Source organism: Camellia sinensis, chromosome 2 (assembly GCF_055761805.1).
Source record: "Camellia sinensis isolate YWXY chromosome 2, ASM5576180v1, whole genome shotgun sequence".
In the NCBI taxonomy this organism is placed as follows: Eukaryota; Viridiplantae; Streptophyta; class Magnoliopsida; order Ericales; family Theaceae; genus Camellia; species Camellia sinensis.
Genome location: NC_138962.1, coordinates 108,838,180 through 108,864,704, shown reverse-complemented (window position 1 = coordinate 108,864,704; position 26,525 = coordinate 108,838,180). Strand labels below are relative to the sequence as shown.

The window sequence follows — 26,525 nt, the reverse complement described above, 5'->3', positions numbered from 1 at the left end:
AATCCCACTTTGGTCCCTACACATCAAATTATGACACTTAATCCTCTGCACTTTTGGTCAATTGTCACTTTGGCCCTTCTGTTAGCCCCATTGGTAACAGAGGTTAGTCACATAAAAAATATGTGAGGATAAATTACACTTTGCACCCTTGCACTTTACACAAATCTCACTTTAGTCCCTATACATCACAATTATGACACTTAACTCTCTAAATGATAACTTCTGTTAGCCTCACTATTAATAGAAGGGCCAATGTGACACTTGACCAAAAGTGTAGGGGGTTAAGTGTCACAATTTGATATGTAGGGACCAAAGTGAGATTTTGTGTAAAGTGCAGGGGTGCAAAGTGTAATTTACCCTTATTTATTTATTTTTGACTTTTCACAAGTGAGCTAAGCACAAAATGGATTTTGCTGATGCAGAATAAAAATTGATTTTCCAGAGACATTTTCCTTTGCAGAGAGAGAGAATAAAGGCGCGAGAGAGAATAAAGGCGAGAAACTAGGAAGGGAAATGGCGGGAATGTGTTGCTATGTATGCCCATATCCAACTCTACAACACAAAAGTGTAATAGTCAGAATTTTTTTTACTATCATTCATTCAGATAACGAGAATATGTGTGCGATTTGCATTCTTTGATTATGCTCTACTATTTATCTGAAGCGCTATTTGAAATTGCAGAGAGTTCATAGCTTCCGATGCTGCTCCAACAACAACAACAACAACAACAACAAACCAAAGCCAACCCAAACTCCACTGCTCTTGAAAATCGCGGTCACCGGACTGACAGAGCTCCTCAGGCTTTTCTCCTCCGGCCAAGACAGGTACATATGCATACATTTTTCCTTTTGTAATTATCTGTAATGTTTCAGTTGTCAGTGTTTTCTATATATGTGTAATATGAGAATTTGTTTAATAATGAAATTAGGATAGCTTCCTTGACTTTAGGGTATTTTTGATTTGTTTGAAAATGGTTTTTAGATACCCGTTTATGAGCTTTGGTAGTGCCCAGATTAAATTTTTTTTTTAAATTTTTTTTTCATAGCCTGTTCATGAGCTATTTTTAAGTACATTTCTAGATGAGAAAATAAAACCTATGCCTGTTGTCCATTCTCTAATTTTTCCTCATTGTGTCTAGGTACATAGTAAAAAAAAAAAAAGGAGCTATTGAATAAAGGGGAAATTTCAGTTCAGTGTATGTATTGAAAAATTATTACAAATAAGGGATAAACTTTATAAATATTGATACTTAAAATTATGAACTTTTTCATGAATCTGTAATAAGTTTATCACTGAAGGGTAATTTCCCCTTAGATAAATATCAACTAGTGGTTGACACATGCGATGCATGTGCAATTTAAGTAAGTACAAATAAAAATAAAAGATGAAATTATTATCATGATATGTGCATTGCTCAAGTGGTAAGAGCCTATTTTTTTAGACCGTCTTGGTTTCGAGTCTTGTGCAAAAGCTTCTGGACACCAAGTCCAGCCTCTGCCTTATATAGTAGTATAGATGATGCTGTTTGTGATATTTGGGGTTTTCCCAAAATTTTGAGAGTAAATTTTGAACGAGTCCCAAAATCGTACTCTCCCTCCGAGCCGGCCTCTGCCTCCTTTCACTTTTAACATACAATGTAACATTCTATTGGTATTGTGTTTCAATTTGTGGAATACTCCACTTACAGAAAATACAGGTACATTTCAATTGTTTCTTTATAATCTATTTATTCAAATATTTGCAGAATGGATATAGTGAATGCTGTGCAGAGATATGAAGTTTCAGTTTCAAGCATTGATGATGTTGTAATGATCCTCAACTCAGATTATGAGAATGCATATTTTGTTACAGGTACCTTCTTGCCGCCCCCCCCCCCCCCCCCCCCCCCCTTTCTAGTATATAATGAGTGCGATCAAGAGGAGGAAGCAAATTGTAAATGGGTTAAGCCAAAGGCCATAAGTAACTACAAGTGTGAAGACAGTAATTTTTATACATAAACACTCAAGTAATTTTTATATATAAATGCTTGGGTATAAAACAATTTAAATTTGTGTTCTTATTGACCTGTTGCATTAAATTGAGTAATTCTCAGAATTGTTCTGGAAATAATTGAAGAAAATTGCTAAATATTTATTAATTTTTTTATACAGCAAAGTTTTCAGACTATAGGTTTGGATAAAATTTTTTTAGAGCATTCTCTAACACTGATGTCAGTTGAAAAATCCAGTCCACACTCCTTAAAACCTAAACCCAGGTTTTAAGGAGAGAAAAACTAGAGCCTTATAACTAGCACAAATTGGGCAACTCCAAGCAATGTGGGACACGTTCCAACACACCCTTCTGGACCATAACACACGCCAGCTGGACAAAGAGCCCTCCAGTCACAGGCCCAACCAATCTCTGATACCAAGTTGAAAAGTCCAGCCCACACTTCTCCTTAAAACCCAGGTATTAAGGAGGTATTAAGGAGAGGGAAACTAGAGCCTTATAACTAGCACAAATAGGGCAACTCCAAGCGATGTGAGACACATTCCAACACACCCTCTTGGACCATAACACACACTAGCTGGACAAATAGCCCACCAGTCACACGCTTAACCAAGCTCTAATACCAAGTTGAAAAGCTCAGCCCACACTTCTTCTTAAAACCTAAGTTTTAAGGAGAGGGAAACTAGAGCTTTATAACTAGCACAGATGGGGCAACTCCAAGCGATGTGGGACACATTCCAACATACCCTTTTGGACCATAAATTTTTTTTTAGGTTGTGAAGAAAATTTTCATTGCAAAACTGACAAAAAAATCGGTTCAATCTAATACAATAGTATTATAGATCTCAAAAAGAGATAAAAAAAAACTTCCATAGAAGGAAGGATGAAGCCTCCATAGAGGAGGAGAAAAGACTATCACAAGGGAGAAAAATAAATCTCCACACATAAATGATTGTTACATTAACAAATTAAAAATTAAATAGAAAAAATCAGATTCAATTCATCACCAAACTCATCCAAAACTCCACTACTCTGCAACCTTCAACTTGGAATCTAAAAACTCTACATTCGATGGTCATGATAGAATATTAAGGTTGAGGTGGCTGCTTAGCATGAAGCAAACGCATTATCCAGCGTCGGCTTTCGGACTGTGAGGAGATCTGAAACTAGATCTTAAAGTTTTGGATTCGATGGTGAAGAAAGTAGGGTGGTGATGGCTGAAATGGTGAAGTAAATATCAAATTTGGAGGAGGATCAGAAAGAGAGAGAGAGAGAGGAGAGGGAGATCGGAGAAGTAGGCAAACGATCGTTGGCTCCCTCTCTGCTTGGAGAAAAATCTAGAGAGAAAAGAAAGAGAGTTTTAGGGTGTGTTTGGTTTGTGTTTTGAGATAAATTTTCAAAAAAAAATTTTAGGGAGAGTTTCTTAAGGTGCCACCCTTAGTTGCACGAAGCGTGGGCGGGAGCGGGGAATCGTAGTCATTCCAAGAATTGTTGGTAGGGAGCGTTTCTATATATATTAAATAATATAATATATATGAATATATTGTAAGATTATATATTTTTTTTCTCTAATAATAATGAAAATATATGTTATAAATTTTAAAATATATATATATGAAAAATCATATGTTAAAATATTATAATTATATAGTTTTATTAGATTTTTTTCATTTATTATATAATATTTATTTTAAAATATTTATATTATTTTTTTATTTTATATAATATCTAATTAATTAAACACAACATAAAAAATTTTAAAAAAATAACAAATACACATTATTTTAAACATAAATAAATATTCATTTTAAACATTCATTTTTTGAGGTGGACAACACAAGATAATAAATTAGTTAGGTGGAATTTATATATATTTGTGCAATCACAACCAACAAGGTAGATTTCATTAATTGTAAAAAGAGAAGGGTTAAATCAAAATTCATTTTGTATAAATATGACATTAATACACAACTAGAATTAAATGAAAAAGATGTTAATTTATAATATAAAATCTATACTTATATAAATGAAAAATAAGAAATTTAAGTATTAAAAGACTTTTCAGTCTCAAACGGAGAGAGAGACAGAGAGACGAAGAAGAAGAAGCAGAAGACGACGCCTGATGAGAAGAAGAAGAAGGCACCTGCGAAGCACAAAGCTTGAGAGATGAAGAATAAGAAGATGAAGATCAAAGCTTGAGAAGCAAATACATGGAAGAAGACAACGCGATCTCCATTTTCGTAGCCCTAATCACAAGTCTATATCAGGTTTTTCTTTTCCATGCTATTCTCTCTCTCTCTCTCTCTCTCTTCTTTGTTGTTGCCGTGAAACACAAATCCTTAGCTGGAGCGTTCCCATCCAGTTAGATCCGCGATTCTATCTCAATGGGAATGCGATTCTAACACAATTCTTGCTACGAATCGTTGAATTGCAATTCTAGACGAGAATTGTTTTCCCTTCCCACGATTCCTGCTACTAAGGTACTACCATTTATGTTTGTATCTAAGAAGTCACCGAAAATGGGGAAAACCATTGAATCATTAGTACTAGTAGATAGATCTCCAAAGTGCTCGACACCGTTGTTATGTTGTAGTTGATCAAATTCCAGTGATGTTGGCATTCCTTGAAATGTATTGCCATTTTGATTATTGGCTGGAACTTACTCTGAATTATTCCTGTCGAAGACAGGCCGCATGAACCTAGAACAGCTGGAGTGTTCAATCTACCCAACATTCCACTAGACGAGAACGACCCAACAGTAGCGTTCTGAAACTGTGCAGAACCAGCCATGCCGTGATAATTTCCAAATCCGTTCAGAGAACTCATTTGCAAATAGGCAGAATCTGCGCCGCCTAAAGCTACAACTATATTAGCTTGCTGACTCGCTACACAGCTAATCCTTTTTAGGTAAAGCCGATATTTCTGGAGATGGCTTGCCACATTTTCTATAGTCAACTTCTCCACATTCATCATGTCTAGAATCCTTTTAGGTACGGCCTTGCCAATGCCCAATTGATTAATAGCTGCAACAAATTTGTGGTGCAAGTCCACTATCCAAACTACCTGAGGTTTTTTCTGCATTGATGGATCCTCGTTATTTTGTCCATCGTCAGCATGATCACCCTCGTCTTTATTCTGGTCTTTTCGTTTTCTGTTGAGCTTACTATTCTGATCAGAATCCCCTGTCACTGTGATCGCTTGTCCTCCTTTACTTTCATGATGAGGTTTGTCAAAATTGTTTTGATCCTTGGGATCATTTTTCTTTCTCCTAACTACATGTTGCCATATGTTCTTTAGCTCCTCAATTCGGATAGGTTTCAACAAATAATCACAAGCTCCATGGGTGATGCCCTTCATGACAAGCTTGGTATCGCCATTTGCAGATAACATTATGACAGGTAGGTCCATTTCAAGCCCTACAAGCTCAAGCAGCTTGAAACCGTCCATGTCGGGCATATGGACATCGCTGATAACCAAATCAAACTGTTTTTGTTCTCTCGCAACAACTTCAGTGCTGTGATCACCTGACTAGTTGTCATAACATGGTATGGGCATTTACGAAGCAGAGTCTCCAAAAGCGTGAGGCAAATGGGGTTAGCGTCGACCACCAGGACTCGCATCCCCATTGGAAACCGATCATTAGGTTCATCAAAACTTTGATCGACAATCATTTTCACAGTAGAAACAACTGCCGAATCGAGAGAGATTAAAACTAAAGCAAAAGCAGAGTTGAGAGAGTGATTCTTTTTGGGTTTTCAAGGTTTCAAGACTGTTTTTTTTTTTTTTTTTTGGATTGAGGGGTTCATTCAAATATGAAATCCAGTCCAGCAAATCTGCTGATTTCATATCAAGAGCAAATTAACTACAAATTACTTGATAGCATAAACTCTCATCAAACACTATTTTGCTTGGTGTTAGTAGCTAACATCTATATTTATATATATCTTCATATGCAAGTCCCAAGTGAGTGTGTTTCACATCCGTAGTCTTCATCTCTTATATTTCCTGTTTCATCATTGCACTCACTAGATCTTCCAAGGAGTCATCGTTATTATAAGAGTATCCTTGCTTTATGACTTGCACCGCAAATTTGTTGTAGCTGTTAATGGGCATTGACAAGGCCGTACCTAAAAGGATTCTAGACATGATGAATGTGGAGAAGTTGACTAGAGAAAATGTGGCAAGCCATCTCAAGAAATACCTGCTTTACCTAAAAAGGATTAGCTGTGTAGCGAGTCAGCAAGCTAATATAGTTGCAGCTTTAGGCGGCGTAGATTCTGCCTATCTGCAAATGAGTTCTTTGAACAGATTTGGAAATTATCGCAGCATGACTGGTTCTACACAGTTTCAGAACGCTACTGTTGGGTCGTTCTCGTCTAGTGGAATGTTGGGTAGACTGAACACTCCAGCTGTTCTAGGTTCATGTGGCCTGTCTTCGACAGGAATGATTCAGAGTAAGTTTCAGCCAGTTATACTACCCAGAAATCAAAATGGCAATACATTTCAAGGAATGCCAACATCATTGGAATTTGATCAACTACAACATAACAATAGTGTCGAGCACTTTGGAGATCTATCCACCGGTACTAATGATTCAATGGTTTTCCCTATTTCCGGTGACTTCTTAGATACAAACATAAATGGTAGTATCTCAAGAAACTCTCTCCCTAATTTTTTTTTTTTTTAAAAATTTATCTCAAAACACAAACCAAACACACCCTAAACTCTCTTTCTTTTCTCTCTAGATTTTTCTCCAAGGAGAGAGGGGGACGGCAGTGGTTTGCCTACTTCTCTGATCTCCCTCTCCTCTTATCTCTATCTGATCCTCCTCCAAATTTGATATTTACTTCACCAATTCGGCCATCACCGCCCTACTTTCTTCACCATCGAATCCAAAACTTTAAGATCTAATTTCATATCTTCTCACTGTCCAAAAGCCGACGCTAGATAATGCGTTTGCTTCATGCTAAGTAACCACCTCAACCTTAATATTCTATCATGACCATTGAATGTAGAGTTTTTAGATTCCAAGTTGAAGGTTGCAGAGTAGTGGAGTTTTGGATGAGCTTGGTGATGAATTGAATCTAATTTTTTCTGTTTAATTTTTTTAATTTTTAATTTGTTAATGTAACAATCATTCATGTGTGGAGATTTGATTTCTTCCCTTGTGTTAGTCTTTTCTCCTCCTCTATGGAGACTTCATCCTTCCTTCTATGGAAGATTTTTATTTTTATTTATTTTTATCTCTTTTGAGATCTATAATACTATTGTATTAGATTGAACCGATTTTTTAGTCAGTTTTGCAATGAAAATTTTCTTCACAACCTAAAAAAAAATTTATGGTCCAGGACAGTGTGTTGTAATGTGTCCCACATCGCTTAGAGTTGCCCCATCTGTGCTAATTATAAGGCTTTAGTTTTCCTCTCCTCAAAACCCAGGTTTTAAGAAGAAGTGTGGGTTGTGCTTTTCAACTTGGTATCAGAGCTTGGTTGGGCTTGTGACTAGTGGGCTATTTGTCCAGCTAGTGTGTGTGTTATGGTCCAGGAGGGTGTGTTGGAATATGTCCCACATTCCAACAATATCAGGTAGGTAAGATATCCTGCTATCCATGTCTTGTACCAACTCTGCATTCCATGTATGGTGCTTGGGGATCCAAACACATTTTCTGTTTGTTACTCAAAAATAATTTGGCAATGAAAATTTCGACCATAAGTAGAAAATTTCTATCATACATCTATCTGGCCAAGTTTCTGTTTTCAGTCAAATACTGACAATTGAAATACCCAACTAGTCTACCACATGTATGTCGTGCTTGAAAATCTATTTTCTGTTTGTTACTAAAAAATGAAGTGGGAAACAAAATTTCCACCATATATATATCTGGCCAAGTTTCTGCTTTCCACTCAAATTCTGACAAGTGAAGTACACAAGTAGTATACCACATGCATTGCAAAATTTAAGTAAGCAGACAAACTGGAAAATTATAGAACCTCAATGCAACTTGCATTAAATTTCCACGGCATTTTAAAGTTGTATAGTATTTCGGAAGCTGCACAATTATTTGTATGTTTTGTCACATTGAATGTATGGTGCTTGGGGATCCAAACACATTTTCTGTTTGTTACTCAAAAATAATTTGGCAATGAAAATTTCGACCATAAGTAGAAAATTTCTATCATACATCTATCTGGCCAAGTTTCTGTTTTCAGTCAAATACTGACAATTGAAATACCCAACTAGTCTACCACATGTATGTGGTGCTTGAAAATCTATTTTCTGTTTGTTACTAAAAAATGAAGTGGGAAACAAAATTTCCACCATATATATATCTGGCCAAGTTTCTGCTTTCCACTCAAATTCTGACAAGTGAAGTACACAAGTAGTATACCACATGCATTGCAAAATTTAAGTAAGCAGACAAACTGGAAAATTATAGAACCTCAATGCAACTTGCATTAAATTTCCACGGCATTTTAAAGTTGTATAGTATTTCGGAAGCTGCACAATTATTTGTATGTTTTGTCACATTGAAGTTTAGGAGCATGTCTCAATTTGAGAATGTTTAATTGTGGCCCAACTATGGCTTAGTTTGATTTAGTTGATGGGATAAGTTTACGTGGAAAATATGTCTAAACTTGGTATAGATAAAGACTTTTTTGAGTTTGTGGCCCTTATATTTAAGCTTATAATAGCTTGTTCCCTCATAAGAGTTGTAAACTTTTGTAGTTATGAAGTCAACTAGAGTTTATTTAATTATCTGCTATGTTTTCATTGCTCATATTCTTTTGATGATGTTTCTCTCAAAAATATTTATAAGAACTATGGGGTCAAGTTCCATTATGAAACTATTAAGGAGATCACTATGTGCTCTTTTGATGGACTATGTGGCGATGAAAAACATGTTGATGCTAGTTTCTTCTTAATATAATTCTGATCAATCCATTCTTCAAATTCATGTCATTCCCTGATTTCCAGGTGCAATTCACAGTATTGCTTAGTGAATTGTAAAAAATAGGCTACGCATCAAATAAAGTTAAGTTTTGAAAGCAGCCACTTCATGAGAATAAAGCCAGAGGTTAGGTTGGTACCTAGCCACCACTCCTAGCAGGCTTGATAGAAGGGAATAAAACTAGTCAATGCCCTTGTGGCTCTAGATGCAATTAAAAATTAAATAAGTGAATGTAAATTAAATACTGAAAGCCATTTATGCCAACGCATTGCAAAGTCCATGGTTGATGAGGTATGTGCAGCTATTACTAATGGAAATGGTGAGAAGTAGGATGATATGTACGAGAAAATTCCTATTGCCAAAAAAAAAGAAAAAAAGAAAAGAAAATAGTTGAAGAAATGCTTAAGTTTACAATAATTAGTCGTAAGACTTTTACTTATTGTATACACTTATATTCAAATGGGATGGACACTGTCATCAAAAAAAGAAAAAAGGAAAAAAGTAAAGTAGGATAGACACTATTGTAGAAGATCCATGTCCATGTTTGAAACATGTCAGACACCAACATTTTTTGAACATTTAAATGTGTGTTGTACTCTCTCTAAAAAAACTCTCTTGGCTGGGTTGGCTCTTTTCTGCGTGCGTGAGTTCTTTTTTTTTTTAAATAAACTTGAATCCCTATAGGCTCTCCTACCCTCTTCTCACTAGATCTAGTTTTTTAGCTTAGGGTATTGTTTTGATATTTAGTTTTGGTGTTGGGTGCTCGTTTATGGGCATTTCATTGGGGTATTTCGGTTTGGGTGTTCCATGGGTGGTTCTAGAGCCATCATTTTTGGCGGTTTCAAATGGTCTCCATTCAGCGGTGTTGGGTGCTCGAGTATGAGCGCTTTTCTGGGTTGTTTCGATTATGGGTGTTCGATATTGTAGGAGGTTTGAGATCTATCATTTCTGGCGATGTCAAATCCTTTTGGGTCACCACTTTCGGCGGTGTTGGGTGCTTGTTTATGGGCATTTTTTGGGGTATTTCAGTTGGATGTTCTTTGGGAGGTTATAGTATTGGCTGTAACCTTTGTTACATGGACTCAGGTACGAGTATCGGATGCCGGTGTGTATCCAAGCGTCAGACTTTCATAAATTTAAATTTTAGGATCTTGAGATACGTATCCAAAATTAGATATGGGTATAGGGACATTTCATATACACATATATATTGCATATTATATAATATTTTTGGATGAAATGTTGTAAATTATATAGAAATATACTTAACATTGAATAGGATTTAGGAAAAAATATCAAATTTTTATATCTAATTAATGTGAGAGGCTAAAAATATTACTGTACTAGCAAAAGTGAGTTTCTTCTTCTTATATATTGTAACAAATTAAAGGATCAAAGTGTCTAAATTGAATACGTGTGTTGGACATATATCTTACACCCTTACTCATGTCATATCCGGTGGACACGGAGAAATAGAAGAATCCATGAAACACAGGGGGTAACAAATCTACCGTTTTCAGTGGGTTATAGCAGTGGGCATGGAGGTAAATAGAATTGGGTGTTGTATGGGTGCTAGATATTTGGGTGTTGTATGGGTGTTCGGCGGCTTCGGAGTGTTACAGGGGGTGGAGTTGGAGTGGCACCAGCGCTTTGGAGTGCAGGAGCAGGGGGCGGAGCGCTTCGGAGTCTTACAAGGGGCCTTTCGGTCATGGGTGTTGTATGGGTGTTAGATCTACCACGATGAGGCTTAAGCTGGTGGTGTGCAGGTGCAGGTAGTGCAGGCAAAGGAAGAGTGGAGTTTCTTTGGCAGGTTGGTCTTTGAATTAGAGATCAACGACCGGAGATTGGAATGCTCGTGGTCAGCGGAAGCATGCGACAACGTCTGGGTACGTGGATCGGTGTCTTGGGAAGTATTTTGGAGAACAACTTTTTGGGCTTGTGTGACTTTGAATGTTGTGGTGGGTTGGGGTGTGTTGGGGATTTTAGCTTTTTGAGTTGTGTAGTTAACATCTTCTTAACTACTTTGTTCTTCTTCCTTTTGTGTATTTTGTTTCTACTTTTTATTTATGCTCTTTTAAAATTTAAAAACTCGTGAGGCCAAGGAGTTGGTTGTATGGATGCGAGCTGTAGTAGTAAGTGAGTTTGCACTCTCTAAATCTCTCTCAATGCATTTCATTTCCTTTTTCCTTTAATTTCATGTTTTTAATGAATATTTTACTTTGCCAATCAAAAAAAAAAAAAAAAACCGTGTTAGACACTTATGGATTATATAAAAATGAGTTTTATGATTTTGAACTGTTGATCTTTGATACTCAACCAACACTTGAAGAAGCATTTCCTAACACTTTCAGCGTAGGACGAAGATATTCTTAATAGTCCAACCCGTTCTTTTTATAATAATAATAATAACTACACTTTGTACATAAACAGCTAGAATAAAGAATCCAATGAACACTTTCCAATATATGCAAAGAATAAAAATTTAAAAGAGAGTATAAGAAGAAAATCAGTGGAAAACATCATACTATAGATAATGTCTAGTTTCATCTTCCTTATTATGAAATTGATAATAGAAAATTTGGAAAGTATCAAATATATTTATTTGTCATGTAAATGTGTGTTATCAAAATAAATAAACACTGTACATGTCTATATATTCATGTACTAATGTGTCCTCCTTGTGTTCATACTTTCTTTTAAAAGTTTGTCGTGTTGGCATTTCTATGCTTCATGTTTTTCTTGTGTCCTATGCTCGTGCTTGTGGTATGGAGGTTTTATGTCGTTTCTGTGGACATGTAAGTGGTAGTGTGCTAAACTATCCCTTTCCCACCCCATGCACCATCCTCTTTGTCACCATTTGAAAGAGTATCATTCTAGATTTTAAGTTGTTTGCAAATTGCTTGTAGTAAATCTTGAGTTATAGCAAAAAAAAGTTTTATGACACAATGCAATCTATTTAGTAGAAATAAGAAATGATAAATTAAGATATGAATCTATTAGGAAGAAGTTGATTGTGGCACTAATTGAAAATAAGATGAGAAAAAGCTACTTGCGATGGTATGGTCATGTGCAACATATAGATTACTCACCACAAACAAAATTGAGAAGGCCATAGGAGAATTTGGGTTGATGTAATAAGAAAAGAAATGACTATCTTATACTTAAACTGAGAATATGATTGCAAATAGAGCCAATTGGAGGAAATGAATCCATGTAGCTAACCCCAAGCCGCCTAGATTAGGTATTGCTTTCCGTTCTGTTTTCCTCTTCTATTTGTCTCTTTTCTGACTACTCTTGTCCTGCATATTCGACGTTATATTCGATCAAAAGCGACTTTTATTTATTTACTTAAGAGTAGTTGGGTTAGTATTAGGGCACTAGCCTTTTGAAACCATGCTTTCAATTGACTACTCCCTCATTCCTCTCGTTTAAACTATACTTCCTTTTTCTCATTCTTCTCTTTATTTTACCTAAAATATGCACTAGTCACTAGAGAAGTTGTTAGAGAGAACTCTTGAATCTCCAAACATTTTCATGTCATAAAACATGCACTAAATCACCAGACAAGCTATGGACCACTGAGGATGTCTGTGAAAAACAGTTTACTTTTTATTGCAAGCAACCAAGTGATTTCCTGACAAAACAAGTGTACTGATGTTGACTATCGTTTTTTGTGTCAAATATGGTGATGGTAAGCAGGATACTATTACTCAAGTTAAGTCCGGAATCCGGATATTAATTAGTACATGCTTAAGGATTTGGTGAAGAGATGATTCTAGAGTATGTGATGAGCTGTGTATGACATATTTATATGCTCTGGCTTAGACAGAGAAGGAGCGAGGGTAGGTTGTTAGAATGGAATGTAAGAAGGGAAATACAGTCTTCTAACCAAAAAATAACTAGTTTAAATGAGTTCTCTCATTTACGTGTTTTTATGTAATACAATTGAACTGTCTGAAAGGGTGCCTTTCTATAAGTGCATGCTTAAATGATTTATTAGTTTTACTTAGTTGATGTGAATTGACGCAATTATTTTCATTGTTTCTAGGAATTTTCACTTCTGCAATCTATTCAGAAAATTGTCTGTTTGAGGATCCAACTATTAAATTTCGAGGTAAGAGAATATTTAGATTTTTTGCGATTGATGCTAAAATGTGTTGGTTGATTTATTTGGTTGTGCTTAGTTTTCTTATATCAGATTAGTAGAGAAATAAGGAATGCCTTAATTTCATTCCATGACTTTTGTCCTTTTAATTACACTTACTTCATACTAACAAACTTTTAAATAATTTTTATTTTATTTTATTTTTCTAAAAATAAGCATATACACCTTTTAAAGTGTTTTAGGCTTTGAAATAAATAGTTCCCACTTACTCTTTCTTCTTATCCTACTTTATTTAAGCTTTGTAGGTCCATTTTTTGAATGTTAAGAAATAAAATATTATTATTTTTTTGAATAATTATATGGTTGGTAGGATTTGGGCCCATATCTCTTGCTATTAAAGCAACGTTGTCCAAATTAGACAGTGTAACCATGTCCTTATATAAGAACTATTGTATAACATGGATAGCTTTTATGGACTGGAGGCATCACTTTCACTTTAGTTGCTAGGGCCATCAACCTTCTACAATGTGCTGGAGACATACTGTATCAATTAATGGTGAACTAATGATAACACTCACCTAAAAAGTACAGACACGGACACGGACACGGACACGGACACGGACACGGACTCAGGCTCAGACATGGACATGGGACATGATGAAGATTAACACTAATTCGATATTAAAAATAAAGAAGAAAGCATCACTTTGAAATTAACACTTATCGTTTATATCTTTTTCATGGATGATCTATTAAGTATTTAAATCTAAACAAAAGGTAATAAACATTCAACATCTATCAAAAGCACTACAGAAAAGGGGAAAAAAAACTAGTGGACTTGTCCCTGAAGTGTGCCTACCGTGTCCCTTGAAAACAAAGTAATTAAATAAAGGGATACACCACTTGGTGTGTCTCATATATGTCCCCACCGTGTCCGACATGGCTACAACACTTGTTTTGAAGTGTGGATGAAGTGGCTTCCTCCCCTATGGTGATGTTATGCTATATTAGCTAGTTTTTGAGATGTTATGTTATATTTGAAGTGTCATCTCTAAGTATCCTTGGTATTGAAGTGGCTTCCTCCCCTACAGGGTATCTTTTGTCCCAAACTAAGTATGCTACTGACATCCTCTTTCATGTTCATCTCATAGATGATAAGGTTGTTGATACTCCGATTGAGTTCCATGCTGAGTTCCTTGCTTGGGATGGTGTACCGCTTGATGATCCCACTCCCTGTCATGAGCTTGTTGGTTGTTTGGTTTATCTTACTGTGACTTGTCTGGACATTTCCTATGTTGTTCACATTCTCAGCCAGTTTGTTTCTGCTCCCAGCTCCACTCATTGGGCTGCTCTCTTATGCACTCTTTGATACATTTGTGGTACTTTGCTTCAATGTTTGCTTCTCTCCTCTTCCTCCAATTTCACCCTTCGTGCTTATGTTGATGTTGATGCTGATTAGGCTGGAGATATTTTTGATCGCAAGTCTACCTCCATTTTTTGTGTTTTCCTTGGTGATTCTCTCATCTCTTGGAAAAGCAAGAAGCAGTCAGTTGTTGCTTGCTTCACTGTTGAAGTTGAATAACGTGCTATGGCTCATAATACTTGTACGATTGTGTGGCTTCACTGGCTTCTTTCTAATATGGGTGTGTTGCTTTCTTCTCCTACCTCGTTGTACTGTGACAATCAGAATGCAGTTTAGATTGCGCATAATTCTGTCTTTCATGACCGCTCCAAACACATTGAGATAGATTGCTAGTTCGTCCGACAGCACCTTCAGGCTGGTACTATTATCATTATTTGAAAATGTTTTGCTTTCGTTTTATTGTGTGGTTATTTTCTTACTATTTTGTGTAGCTCTTGATATTGTGACCTTTTTTGTCTTATGTGGCATATAAAAGTTTGAATTTTTCTCTAAATAAGAGTAGAATCAACCAAGTTAATGTTCCTTGGCAATCCAGGTACAGAGGTGTATTCACGCAACTTGAAATTGCTTGTACCTTTCTTCGATTGTCCATCAATTGCATTACAAAAGATTGAGAAGGTACTAGGTAGCTTCATAAATTGCATTTTGATTTTAGCATACTCAAAACATCTTGATATGGAGTAATCGCCTCAATTTGAGGTAGAGGTTGAAAATGGGTCTTTTAGTCATCCTTGTCTGGTTGAAGGATTATATTATATTATCAATGCCTCTTATATTTCTAATGGAAAGCTGATGTGAGGGGGGGGGGGGGGGGGGGGGGGTGTGGGGAATGGGTGGCATGATAGATCTGGTTGTGCCTTCCTTTTTGTGCTTACATTCCCTTGATTTAGCTGATTCAATATACTAGCATATAAATTGCAACTTATAAATTATAATTGATTCCCCTCATTTATAGAAGTTTTCAGTTCAAGTACTTTGCCAATGTTATTGCTACTGGTTGCAAAAGAAATTAGCGTATATTGAGTTTGTTCACAAGAAGTGAGAGTAGACTAGGGTACATAGGTTAAACAATAAAATCTTTGTTAATCACAACTTGAAACTTTTTTAATGCATAATTAAAATTATTTACATATTATAGTCTGGTGAAATCTGAATGTCGATGTTATTAGAAAGTTACTGGAAATTGGATGTGAGTAGGGAAATAGATGCTCCTGACCTAATTAATTTTGACAACAATGATTGGAGGTTGAGTGAGATGGCTGCGGAACTTGCTCTTATTGACAGAGATAATCTAGGAGGGTACTATGAACTGTTGTTGGTGTCACTTTAAGACTGTGTTTGGATCTAGGATCGTAGGAACTAATTTATGAGTTAAGACTGTGTTTGGACCTAAATATTCCTGTTTTATGTTCGAGGAACTCCAAAACTTTCGAAGTTTTTAATGAAAGTCACTTCATATATCACATTATACATGCTGTATATTTATGTTTGAGAATATTATCCTATCTAAAATAATAGGCCGTAAGGCCTGTAACACTCCAATGGACGGCATTTTTTTTATGAGAAAAAGTAAATGGCCACCAAAACGTGATTCCTAAGTTTCTTCTAGTGTGGTACATTAGATCTTATGGTTGAATGACTCTTTGAGTGGCCTTTTTGCTCAGTCCGTTTACCTTCTTCTGATAAATAAAGATGGTTAAATTACTGTACTTCTTGAAAAAATTTCAGAAAAGGATCAAATTCACCAAAGTTCCAAACCTGCAATTGAAGTAATCATCTCATAAAATTTAGGACAAGTTCTCCAACTTACTAATGCGCAAGAAGTTTGCCATACCAATAAATAATAAGCTCTATCATTATACATTTTTGTCCTTTTCAATGGCTGAAAGGATAGGAAAAACTTAAAAATAAATAATCTTCTTGCAATGGTTTGGGGTTTGGGTACTAATTAAGCTAAAGGCAGCTAAATCAGCTGATTGAGAACTTGTCCTGCCTTGCCTGAAACCACAATATAAACTGAAACTTGAAAGAAACATAGGGAAAAAGAAAAGGGAAAAGGGTTTATTTGTGACAGGAAATTGGGTGATGCAACTAGCATAACAAACAATACTTACCACTTTGTCAAGTGAGCCCTCTCGTTGTCTATAAACCCTGCAGTTCTGGCATAGCATTGATTTTGTCCCATGTGATTGGTTTGGAGTCCATGGGTTGCTTCACTTTCCCCTCTTTATTATCAATTTAATTTCTATTTGAGTCCAAGTTCCTTGGTTGACAACATAGTCAGCCTAGGATCAACTCAATGCACATTACATGACAAAATGGACAACCATATATGGAATGGAAGAGAATAATTCATATCTATACTATATGTTAAGCAAAAGGGGGTTTTTAACCCCAAGCCTTGTGGAAGCTCCGATCTCCCAATCTAAATTTCTTGATTTTTTGATTTAAAAAAAAAAAAAAACCTTAGCATTTATTAACTTCTCCAAACCCCCAAGTCTTACTCTCATAATAACACTTTAATGCATTACTCTCATAATAACACTTTAATGCATTAAGAACAAGCATAAAAAAAATTCTTTGAAATCTAATACATATAAATTACTTGAAAAGTCCCAACACATGATTATTATCCCTCATAATAACACTTTAATGCATTAAGAACAAGCATAAAAAAAAATTCTTGAAAAGTCCAACACATATGATTATTATCAAAATATTAAACTTTAATATAATATAATAAAAAAAAGAAGACATTTAATTTGTTGAAAAGTCCAACACATATGATTATTATCAAAATATTAAACTTTAATATAATATAATAAAAAAAAGAAGACATTTAAAAAAAAAAAAAAAAAAAACATTTAAAAATCGCAATTCATATATATAGATAATTGTAAATATATTAAGGAAAAGGGAGTTTCTAAACCCCAAGCCTTGTGGGAGCTCCAATCTCTCAATCTTAATTTTCTAAATTTTTGATATAAAAAAAAAACCTCAGCATTTATTGATTTGGTCAAAATCCCCTGATCAACATTTATTAACTTTTTTCAATCCACATGCCTGCATTTATTGATTTGGTCAAAATCCCTGATTAGCATTTAAAATCCCATCATATAAATAATTATAGATACAGCCCGTGCATAGTTACTGCAGTAGCCTTTTTAATTTCTCGTGTACACTATGATTAGTGATAAGATTGTTAAATTATTTTTATAAAAAATTTTAAAAAACATAATTTATATATTAAAAAAAATTAATTTATCACTAATTATAGATACAGGTCGTGCATTGTTATTGCAGTAGCCTTTTTAATTTCTCCTGTATACTATGATTAGTGATAAGATTGTTAAATTATTTTTATAAAAAATCTTAAAAAACATAATTTATATATTAAAAAAAATTAAAACAAATATAAATATCTATAATTATCCCGTGCATAGCACGGGTGATAGGCTAGTTATTTTTAAAGAGAAAGAGAGGTTTTCTTTGGGGAATTGAATTGAGAAAAAAAGGAAAATTATCCCATTGCCTTTTGTTCTTGTTCAGAGGTTCTTTTTGAGGTCCATTCCTTGTATTGTAATTATGACATGTACGCTCCTATTATTTATAAAGTAGGTCTCTTCCAATTTACTTCTTTGTTGCTCATCCTCTTTGTGTGTGCATCATCTTATTTATGAAATCTGGTATTAGCTATGAATAGATTCAGTACTTTGTTGGTAATGCCTAGTAATGTGACTTCATATGCAGGGTGGCACTTCTGAAGCAAGTTTTGTATTGGCAACCTGGAAACTAAGGTGCTCAATCTAATCTAGTGTTTATTTTGCAATTTGAGATGAGCTTCATGTTGTTTAGGTTCTTTTTACACGTTTTAGGGGGAACAAGGTGCTAAGTTAATGTAGTCTTGGCTCTTCTATGTGATGTTCTTAAATAAAGCATCTATACCTTAATGAAATTACTTAAAACAAGCTAATGGTCTGAAAGAGAGATATGCTGATGGTGCATGAAGGGAAGGCTGGCTATAAAGGATTCTAATTTCACATACATGCCTATTGTTAAGCAAAACATCTAAGATTTGCTGCAAATGTGTTCATTAAATTCTTTGATTGAACATCAATTTTACTTGATAAAGTGAGAGTCATATTGCCTATTTTCGGAGATAGTAATGAAATCTCTTGCTGGTAAGCGACCTAAAATTGCCTATGATTTCATAGGATTCTTGACTTTGATTTGCCCAGGCCTCCAAAATAATTTTCACCACACATAACTGACATGAACCTTCATGAAGTTGGTGCACAAGAAAATCAAGTTCTTAGCATTGGATCTATGAACATGAACATCCAGCTCTAGAACTCTCTTGTGGAATGATTGTACAATCCTCAAACATTTGTTTTTTCTAGTTCTAGCAATGAAAAAAATTCTGACTTCTTATGAATCCATTTTAAAGCTTGTTAAGTGTTCATTTCTTTACTTTGTGCTTGCTATCATAACATCACAAGTCACCATAAGCTCTAGGATAACCCTTCTTTTTGTCATCCCATTCTTCAAATCCACATTCGCCATGTACGATCTTAGACCCTCATCAGGCTTTTTCATACTCGCCATCACAAGCACTAATTACTTTGATTGTATTTTCCCTTAATACAAGTTTTTCATGTTGGTAACAGTTACAGCTTCTACTTGTAAGTCCTTATCAAGTTCTATATTCTTACTCCATTTCTCAGTGTGAATCTCTGTTGCACTGTAGTTTTATTCTGTGTTTTTTATTTGCATCGTTTCATGCTTAGTTTTTTGTAGGTATGCTGCAACCCTACTCTTTATCATAGTATCTATCAATTTGATTCCTTTATTTGTTAGTACTCCTAATTGCAGGTTTACAATCTTTGGTTAACTTTATTTACACACACTAATGCAAAATAGTTAGAGAACCCTTACCTATTTCCCACTGCATTTATAGAGTGATGTGGCTTGTTGCTTTTGGGAAACTGCCTAGCCATATGTTGCCGATATCTTACCGGCAGGTGATTTCAGTAAAATGCATCTGTTAAAAGAGCACCCTAACTTCTGTGGGAATGTTCTCATGATTCATGTTTCTAAGTGGTTTGACAAAGGTTTTTACAATTATTATTATTATTATAAATAAAGCATACACTATCTGTTTGTTACGTTAGTCTAACTCTACTTTTGTTTTTTAAGGCAACCAATGAAACCCTACCTTTTTCCATGCTTAGGTTGGACATTGTACGAATAAGACATTACGCATAAAGGTGCAGTGCCACCCCACCCACCATCCACACACACAAAAATTGTTGCAATTGGTTAGTTGCTGACCTCCCTAGTGCAATTGGGAGAATATTCCAATGTTGAAGTAGTAGAAATCTTTATTGATTATTGAATTTGTAAATATTTGTATTTATTACCAGTTGTCAAGGCATCTGGTTTGATATTTGTTCTTTGTCCTATTCAACTTTCAGGACTTATCTCAGACTTCCATGGAGGCCACTCATTTCAGTTGATGGAAGCACGATATATGATTTAGATGACAAATTCAAAGTAAGAAATACGAATTCATTTTTGCTTCAGTGTTTGTTCTCCTATGTGATTTTTGAGATACACATTCACTTGCATTTGGGTGATTGCTAATATACATTTCACAGATTGTTAGGCATGCTGAGAGTTGGGACATTTCTGCCCTTGAAGCAATTGGCCAGATTTTTACACCTACTTTTGGAAGGCCTAGTGAATAATATATGTTCCCTTCTCACAGAATTTTGAAGAAAGTTCATACTATAACGTTACCAATTTCAAGCAGTTACCGCTGATTTGATTGTTGAGGTAACATTAGACTTGTATTTATTTTGTACAGAGTTTTCAGGCTCATATTAATCACCCCATTGTTTGTAATTAGTTTGGTAAGAAACCATATGAACTTTCACTCACTTATAAACTTACTGTAGACAATCATATGATGTCATCCCGTTGTGTTTTACTTGAATTAGCATGTAAATTCTCTGAATTGTGGTTATTTGACAGTGCAAATGTATATGCTAGGTTGGAAGCTGGTGCTTAAGCTGTCTATAAGGAATACAGAATTGTTATACTAGTCACCCATTCCCAGACTTCTAAGACTAACATTTGAGTTGTGACAAGGTGATTCTTGATGTCATATAACTTAGTTGTTGCATGCTCAAATCCACTGTTAAGAGTGATTCTACTTAATATAGATCAAGAAAAATTAGGAAGTGTCTCACTTCTAAATATGGCTTGAAAAATGACTGGAAAGACTTGTTTTGACTCTCTCTCTCTCTCTCTCTCTCTCTCTCTCTCTCTCTCTCTCTCTCTCTCTCTTATGAGATTCAATATTTAATTAAGTTACTATAAAAATTTCAACTTCAAATTCATCCATTTATTATATTTTCTTGATTTTTCAAGTTTATGATTCTGTGTAGAATTTTTAGACTAAGAATTACACCCATTATTTATGCACGAATTTAGCTCTTTAAATTGCTTAACTAGGGTATTTGGCGTAGTGATTGGGTAACACCCTTTGTAGTGTGAGGTCTCGGGTTCAACTCTTATAGAGAGGAGTTTGATACCCTTTGTGGTTAGTTTGTTTCTCCCCCATTATGGGGGTTGCATGTGATTAGTAATGGTTGTTGGACTTGACTTGGTGGATTGGTTGTTAGACTTTATTGATTTTCTAGCTATTGTAAACTAGTGCTCTGTTTGTTTGTTGGTGTAAATATTTCTCATAATGTAAATATTCTCCAATCTATTGGGAAAAAAAAAAAAATTCTCACATTAATTTTTTACTTTGATATTCGTTAGGTAAAAAAAATATATGTATTAACTATAGCGGAGTGGAGTGAAAGCAAATTATAAATTTGAAACTGAGGATCAAACTAACCCGCGAGAGGTGGACGAATCAAAGTGGATTGAGCAGTATTTTGCACAACTCTAGCCGTGATCCCTCCTCTCGCTGCTGCAACCCTTCTTTCTCTTTTCCAAAATCCTAGATTTCAGATCTAGGGTTTTTAGATTTGGAATTCCCAGAAACCCCCTCTGTCGTGACTTTTTTTTTTTTTCCTTCTTCTCCTTCCTAGAGTTTATGAAATCTAGGGTTTCAAGAAGAAGAAAGAAGGATTCAAACAGTTTTGATGAGTTGAACAGTTTATATTGTAAGATTCTCTGTAAATATCATCCATGAAAGAACTTGAATCGATTCGATAATCATAATATTTTTATTAATGAATGGTTGATTTTTTGGAGATAAACACGGTAAAATAAAAAGGGTTATGATTATCAGATCGATTTAATTTTTTTCATGATTCATATACATTGAGAGCCTACAAAATAAATGGTTTGAATTATTGAAACAGGATCTGTGATAATCTCTATGGACCCTTCAAATTTTCTCACATTAAGATGTGAATTTGAAAGAAAGTCACCTAACAAAAATTACACTTTTCTTAATACTCACATAACTTTTGCACAAGGGATCATAAAAAAATAACTAATTTTATAATTTTGACTTAATTATACCATTTCATTTTGAATATAAAGTTTATTATACTTTGATTCAAATCAAAATGATGATATCAATTTATTTTATTTTATTTTTTAACTTAAATATTTTTTATCCTTCATTATTTTTAGGATAAATTATATTTTACCTCCTTTAACTATTAGTATCACTTTATCTTCCTCAACTAAAAATCGTAACGCTTGACCCCCTTACCTTTATGATGAAAACACCTTTTCATTAATACGATAAATTACACTTTACCCTCTTGAAGTATTCACTCAATATTATTTTATCCCATGAACTAAAAAAATGATACATTTTGGCATTCTGAATTATAAAGTTATATCAATGTAAACATTTTGTTAATGTCTGTTAAATAGATGAAAAAATGACCTATGACTTACACATGACATCTCGAATAGAATGTCTAATATGATATTATCAGTATGTTTGTTTTTAAAAACTATTTTTTAGGGGTTTTCTTTCATATTTTTTACTTTAGTCGACTTTCATTTTTTTTTTGGTTGGATCTATAGTAGATGCGTCTAAAAAGTAAATATTTATAAATAAATTTAAAAATAGTTCACTAAAGACAAAAATTACAAAAATATACCATTTATTTTTTAAAAAAATTCTTCATAAATATTTACTTTATAGATGCATTTAAAAACTTTAAAAAATTGACAAAAATATGAAAAAAGTTAACTAAAAATAAAAGAATACAAAAAAATATATGAAAAGAACTCAAAAACTTTATTTTAGTTTTAAAATCTAATTTTTTATTTTTATTTTTATTTTTTAGTTGAGGGAGTAGAGTAATATTGAGTGATAGTTCAATGAGGTAAAGTTGAAGGGTATTTTTGTTATTCAAGTCCAAATTGAAAAAATAAATAAATAAATAAAAGTGGTTAAATATAATTTTTAGTTGAAAGAATAAAACAATACGAAATAAGAGTCGAGGGGTATAATGTAATTTTCCCTTATCCTTATCTCCCAATATGACATGCATCTAAATACTCATATTTTATGATTGAATAACACACCTCATTATGACAACATAATAATGCACATCATTAAGGAAATAACAACATCGGCTAAAAATTCGTTAGGAAAGAAAATAAGTAATTGTGTTATATGATATCAATAAATATCTAAACATAAAAGGTATGTTTGGTTTGGTTTTGTAGAGTGGTTTTGGGAAATTTTTTTTAAAAAACTTGTTTGGTTTGTAATTTTTCCAAAATAGTTTCCAGAATCACTTTCTCTTTCTTATATATCAATTAATCACTTTTTCTCTCTCCTCTCTCATTCTCAATCACTTTTTCTCTCACACATATCTACTCAATTACAATAAAATATCAAATCATTCTAAACTTCCAAACTCCAAAACTATTTTCAAAATACACAACCAAACAAACTATTTTTTTTTTAAACTCTCTTCCCAAAATAATTTTTAAAAACTACTCTCTCAAAACCAAACCAAACACAATATTTAAGAATAATACTACAATTTTATCACCTCCACTAAAACTATTAAAAATAATTTTTACAAAAAATTAATCTAATTTTATTAAAACCTCGCAAATATAAAATCTAACTATAATTTCATCAGGTTAGTATAATATGTTACTTTTATTTATTGGGAAATTATTAAGCCTCCGTTTGGGAAGTGGTTGACTTTTTGGCTTTTTGGCTTTTTGACTTTTTTGGCTATTTTAGCTTGGGCTAAAAAGCTTGGTTTAGGAAGTGCTTTTTGGCTTTTTGACTTTTTTGACTTTTTTTGTGAGACAAGAATGTAATGATTATGGGTTGAATGTGATGTTTTGTTTTTTGTGGCTAAAATAGCCTATTTTGTCTTTTATGGCTAAAATAGCCAAAAAAGCCCGGAAAAGCCCTTCCCAAACGGACCCTTAATATTTCCGGAATACTGTATGTCTGTACTCTCTAATCAATCATCATTCAGTATATCCCCTCATATTTCCCAATCATTTAACACAATACTCTACCTACTCACCTTCTCTACCAATTATACTACTATAGAATATCACGTATTTATATTCCGAGATTACTGAATAATTACCTTTATTTATTTATTTGTGTAATGAGTTTTTTACAAGACAATGGTTGGCGGGCGTGACTAGTAGTCGATCAAAAATGAGTGGGCAGCAGGCGATAAGAGGAAGAAAAAGCCGTGTGTGTGTTTGAGGTCCTCCTAAATATTGGAACACTTTTAGGATTCGGTTTTCTAGTTGAACTATGTTTCTCTACTCCGAATCCCACTCCATATACGTTTACCTACCTATGACAAACACTATATAATAATAACATTCCATCAATTATCAACACTAGTCCTCTTCTTTGATTATCTCCTCATACATACAATCTTCCTCTTCTTCTTGTTGCTTCATCCAAGCTTTCATCATGACTACTACTTACCCCCAATGCCTACTACTCTGTTCATCTTGGTTTCTACCTGCTTTCGATTCTTTTTTGGCTGCATCTGAGGCTTTTTCCGAACACCTTTGATTCTTCATTCTCAGCTATTACAAATCTACGTCCACCTTCCCTCTTAATCTGTTTGGTTCTTTTAAATAATCAGAAGGGTTTTTTTGTTTTCTTGTTAATCTATCGCCATGAGTTCTTCTTGTTGTTCTGGTTTCTTATTGAATGAATCCGATGATTATGATGACGATGACGTTGTAGAAAAATCCCCCAGCGGTCGTTACTTGAGGTACAATGAAGTATTGGATAGAGGACCACGAAACACGGTCTATGAAGGCTTTGATTTAGTTGATGGAATGGAAGTCACTTGGAACAAAGTCACTGTTGACGATTCGTTTCAGTCTGAGGAACACATGCGCAGATTGAATACGTTGCTGAAGCCATTGAAACACAAGAACATCATCAAGTCATGCAGCTCTTGGGTGGATCATCAAAGCAAAACTATCAACATGATTTCTGAGTTCTTCACTTCTGGGAGTTTGAGGCTGTACAGCCAGAAACATAGGAGTGTTGATATCATCGCCATCAAGAACTGGGCTCGGCAGATTCTTCAAGGTTTGTGCTATCTCCATACTCGTGATCTGCCTATTGTTCATGGTGATTTGACTTGTCAAAATATTTTTGTCAATGGAAACTCTGGACAAGTTAAAATTGGATATATAGGGTTACCAACTACCATGTTGCAAACCCCAGAGCTCGATGGGGAAGAAATACAATATAGCCCTGTTGTTGATATACATTCATTCGGATTGTGTATGCTTGAATTGGTTACTTCTGAATATCCATACAGTTACAGTGATGGTAAAACTCAAGCATTGCTCGCCAAAGTGAAGGACATACAGGTCAAGGACTTCATAGAAAAATGTATTTTTCCCGTATCTACAATGTTTTCAGCAGCGGAACTCTTGAAAGACCCATTCTTTGAAATACCCGCTTTTACAACGTGCGTCAATGACACTCCTGATCTGGTTTCGGTTTTGGAATTCAAAATATCCAACGAGAAAAGTGAATTCAGATTGAGAGGAGAAAGAGTCAATGAAAACTCCATTTCATTAACGTTACGCATTGCTGACACGTGTGGTGGTCAGGTGACGAAAATTGAGTTCATGTTTAATGTTGATGCGGATACGACCCTCTCAATAGCTTGGGAGATGGTGGAACAACTTGATCTGCCAAAAGAAGATGCGACTTTGATCGCGGAGTTGATGGATAATGTGATTATGAAAATGGTGCCCTGTTGGATGCCTTCCTCTGTTAGGTTTAGTGGTGTGAAATGTTCATATGGGGATCCAATCCTAGTTTTTTGATTCAATCTATTCAATCAAAATTTTGAGAGACAATATTGAATGATGCAATTAATAGATTAGTATCTTTGATTTCATAATCTTACATCAATCCTATGTTCAATAATATTTTAATTAGTTGAATGAGTTTGTGGGTGCATCCCATCCCATAACGGGGTTGGTTACCTATTGTCCCATGCGATGGTTGTCCCCAAAACCCTAGCCAGGCTGCAAATTGCAGTATATGTTTCAGGTGCTTTTCATGTTTAATTCTTTGTTTACTATGTTTGCATCTCTTTGTTTTTTACAATTTCATGAATATTCACCGGCCAACAACAATTTTCATTGGATATATCTAATTTTAAACTGCATTTACATCCTCCCTGTAGTTCATTGCAATTTATCTGTCATATCTGTCAGTACAACGTAAATTAGACTAAACTAAGCTCCAATTGAACTAGTTTTGCAATCATTGTTGCTGGTGTTTTTCCCTCGGATTGTTTTCATCCTTTTGGTTTTGGGTAACAGCTTCCAACTGTGTGCAAAACCTTCAATGTGCAAGGAAAATATGAAAAAATATATGTTAATGACTAAGAATGAGGTAAGACCATGGGTTGGTTATGGGATGGATCTTATGAGACCAGGGGTTGATTTGCTGCAGACCATGAGGTGAGCTGGGTATGCATCAGCTATTCTGCTAATTGCTTACATTAAAGATTTTGATATGTAATAATTTTTCTTACTGACTG

At 34.5% G+C, this 26,525-nt stretch overlaps 2 protein-coding genes and 1 pseudogene across 7 annotated transcripts; 2 read left to right on the top strand and 1 right to left on the bottom strand.

Annotated features, from left to right (window-relative positions):
- Nucleotides 1-406: 406 nt before the first annotated feature.
- On the top strand, nucleotides 407-20,638 carry LOC114302265 (adenine phosphoribosyltransferase-like protein, putative (DUF2358)). Of its 6 annotated transcripts, XR_014361524.1 has the most exons (10): nucleotides 414-567; nucleotides 682-824; nucleotides 1,745-1,851; nucleotides 12,987-13,052; nucleotides 15,002-15,084; nucleotides 18,217-18,263; nucleotides 19,698-19,784; nucleotides 19,941-20,019; nucleotides 20,124-20,301; nucleotides 20,518-20,585. XR_014361524.1 is itself a non-coding variant. In XM_082915416.1 (8 exons), the coding sequence occupies exons 1-8, from the start codon at nucleotides 514-516 to the stop codon at nucleotides 20,211-20,213; spliced, it is 669 nt and encodes a 222-aa protein (XP_082771542.1). In that variant the 5' UTR covers nucleotides 407-513; the 3' UTR covers nucleotides 20,214-20,585. The 6 variants fall into 6 exon arrangements, 2 of the variants coding, with proteins under 2 accessions (XP_082771542.1, XP_082771543.1); XR_014361521.1 differs by lacking the exon at nucleotides 19,698-19,784 and having other exon boundaries at nucleotides 407-567; nucleotides 20,518-20,638; XR_014361522.1 differs by lacking the exon at nucleotides 19,698-19,784 and having other exon boundaries at nucleotides 407-567; nucleotides 20,500-20,585.
- On the bottom strand, nucleotides 4,094-5,753 carry LOC114319321 (two-component response regulator ORR22-like; annotated as a pseudogene).
- Nucleotides 20,639-24,175: 3,537 nt separating the features above from the next.
- On the top strand, nucleotides 24,176-25,888 carry LOC114319345 (putative serine/threonine-protein kinase WNK4). The gene has a single exon (XM_028266342.2). It carries the CDS (start codon nucleotides 24,625-24,627, stop codon nucleotides 25,798-25,800), a length of 1,176 nt encoding a protein of 391 aa, XP_028122143.2. The 5' UTR covers nucleotides 24,176-24,624; the 3' UTR covers nucleotides 25,801-25,888.
- The last annotated feature ends 637 nt before the right edge of the window (nucleotides 25,889-26,525 follow it).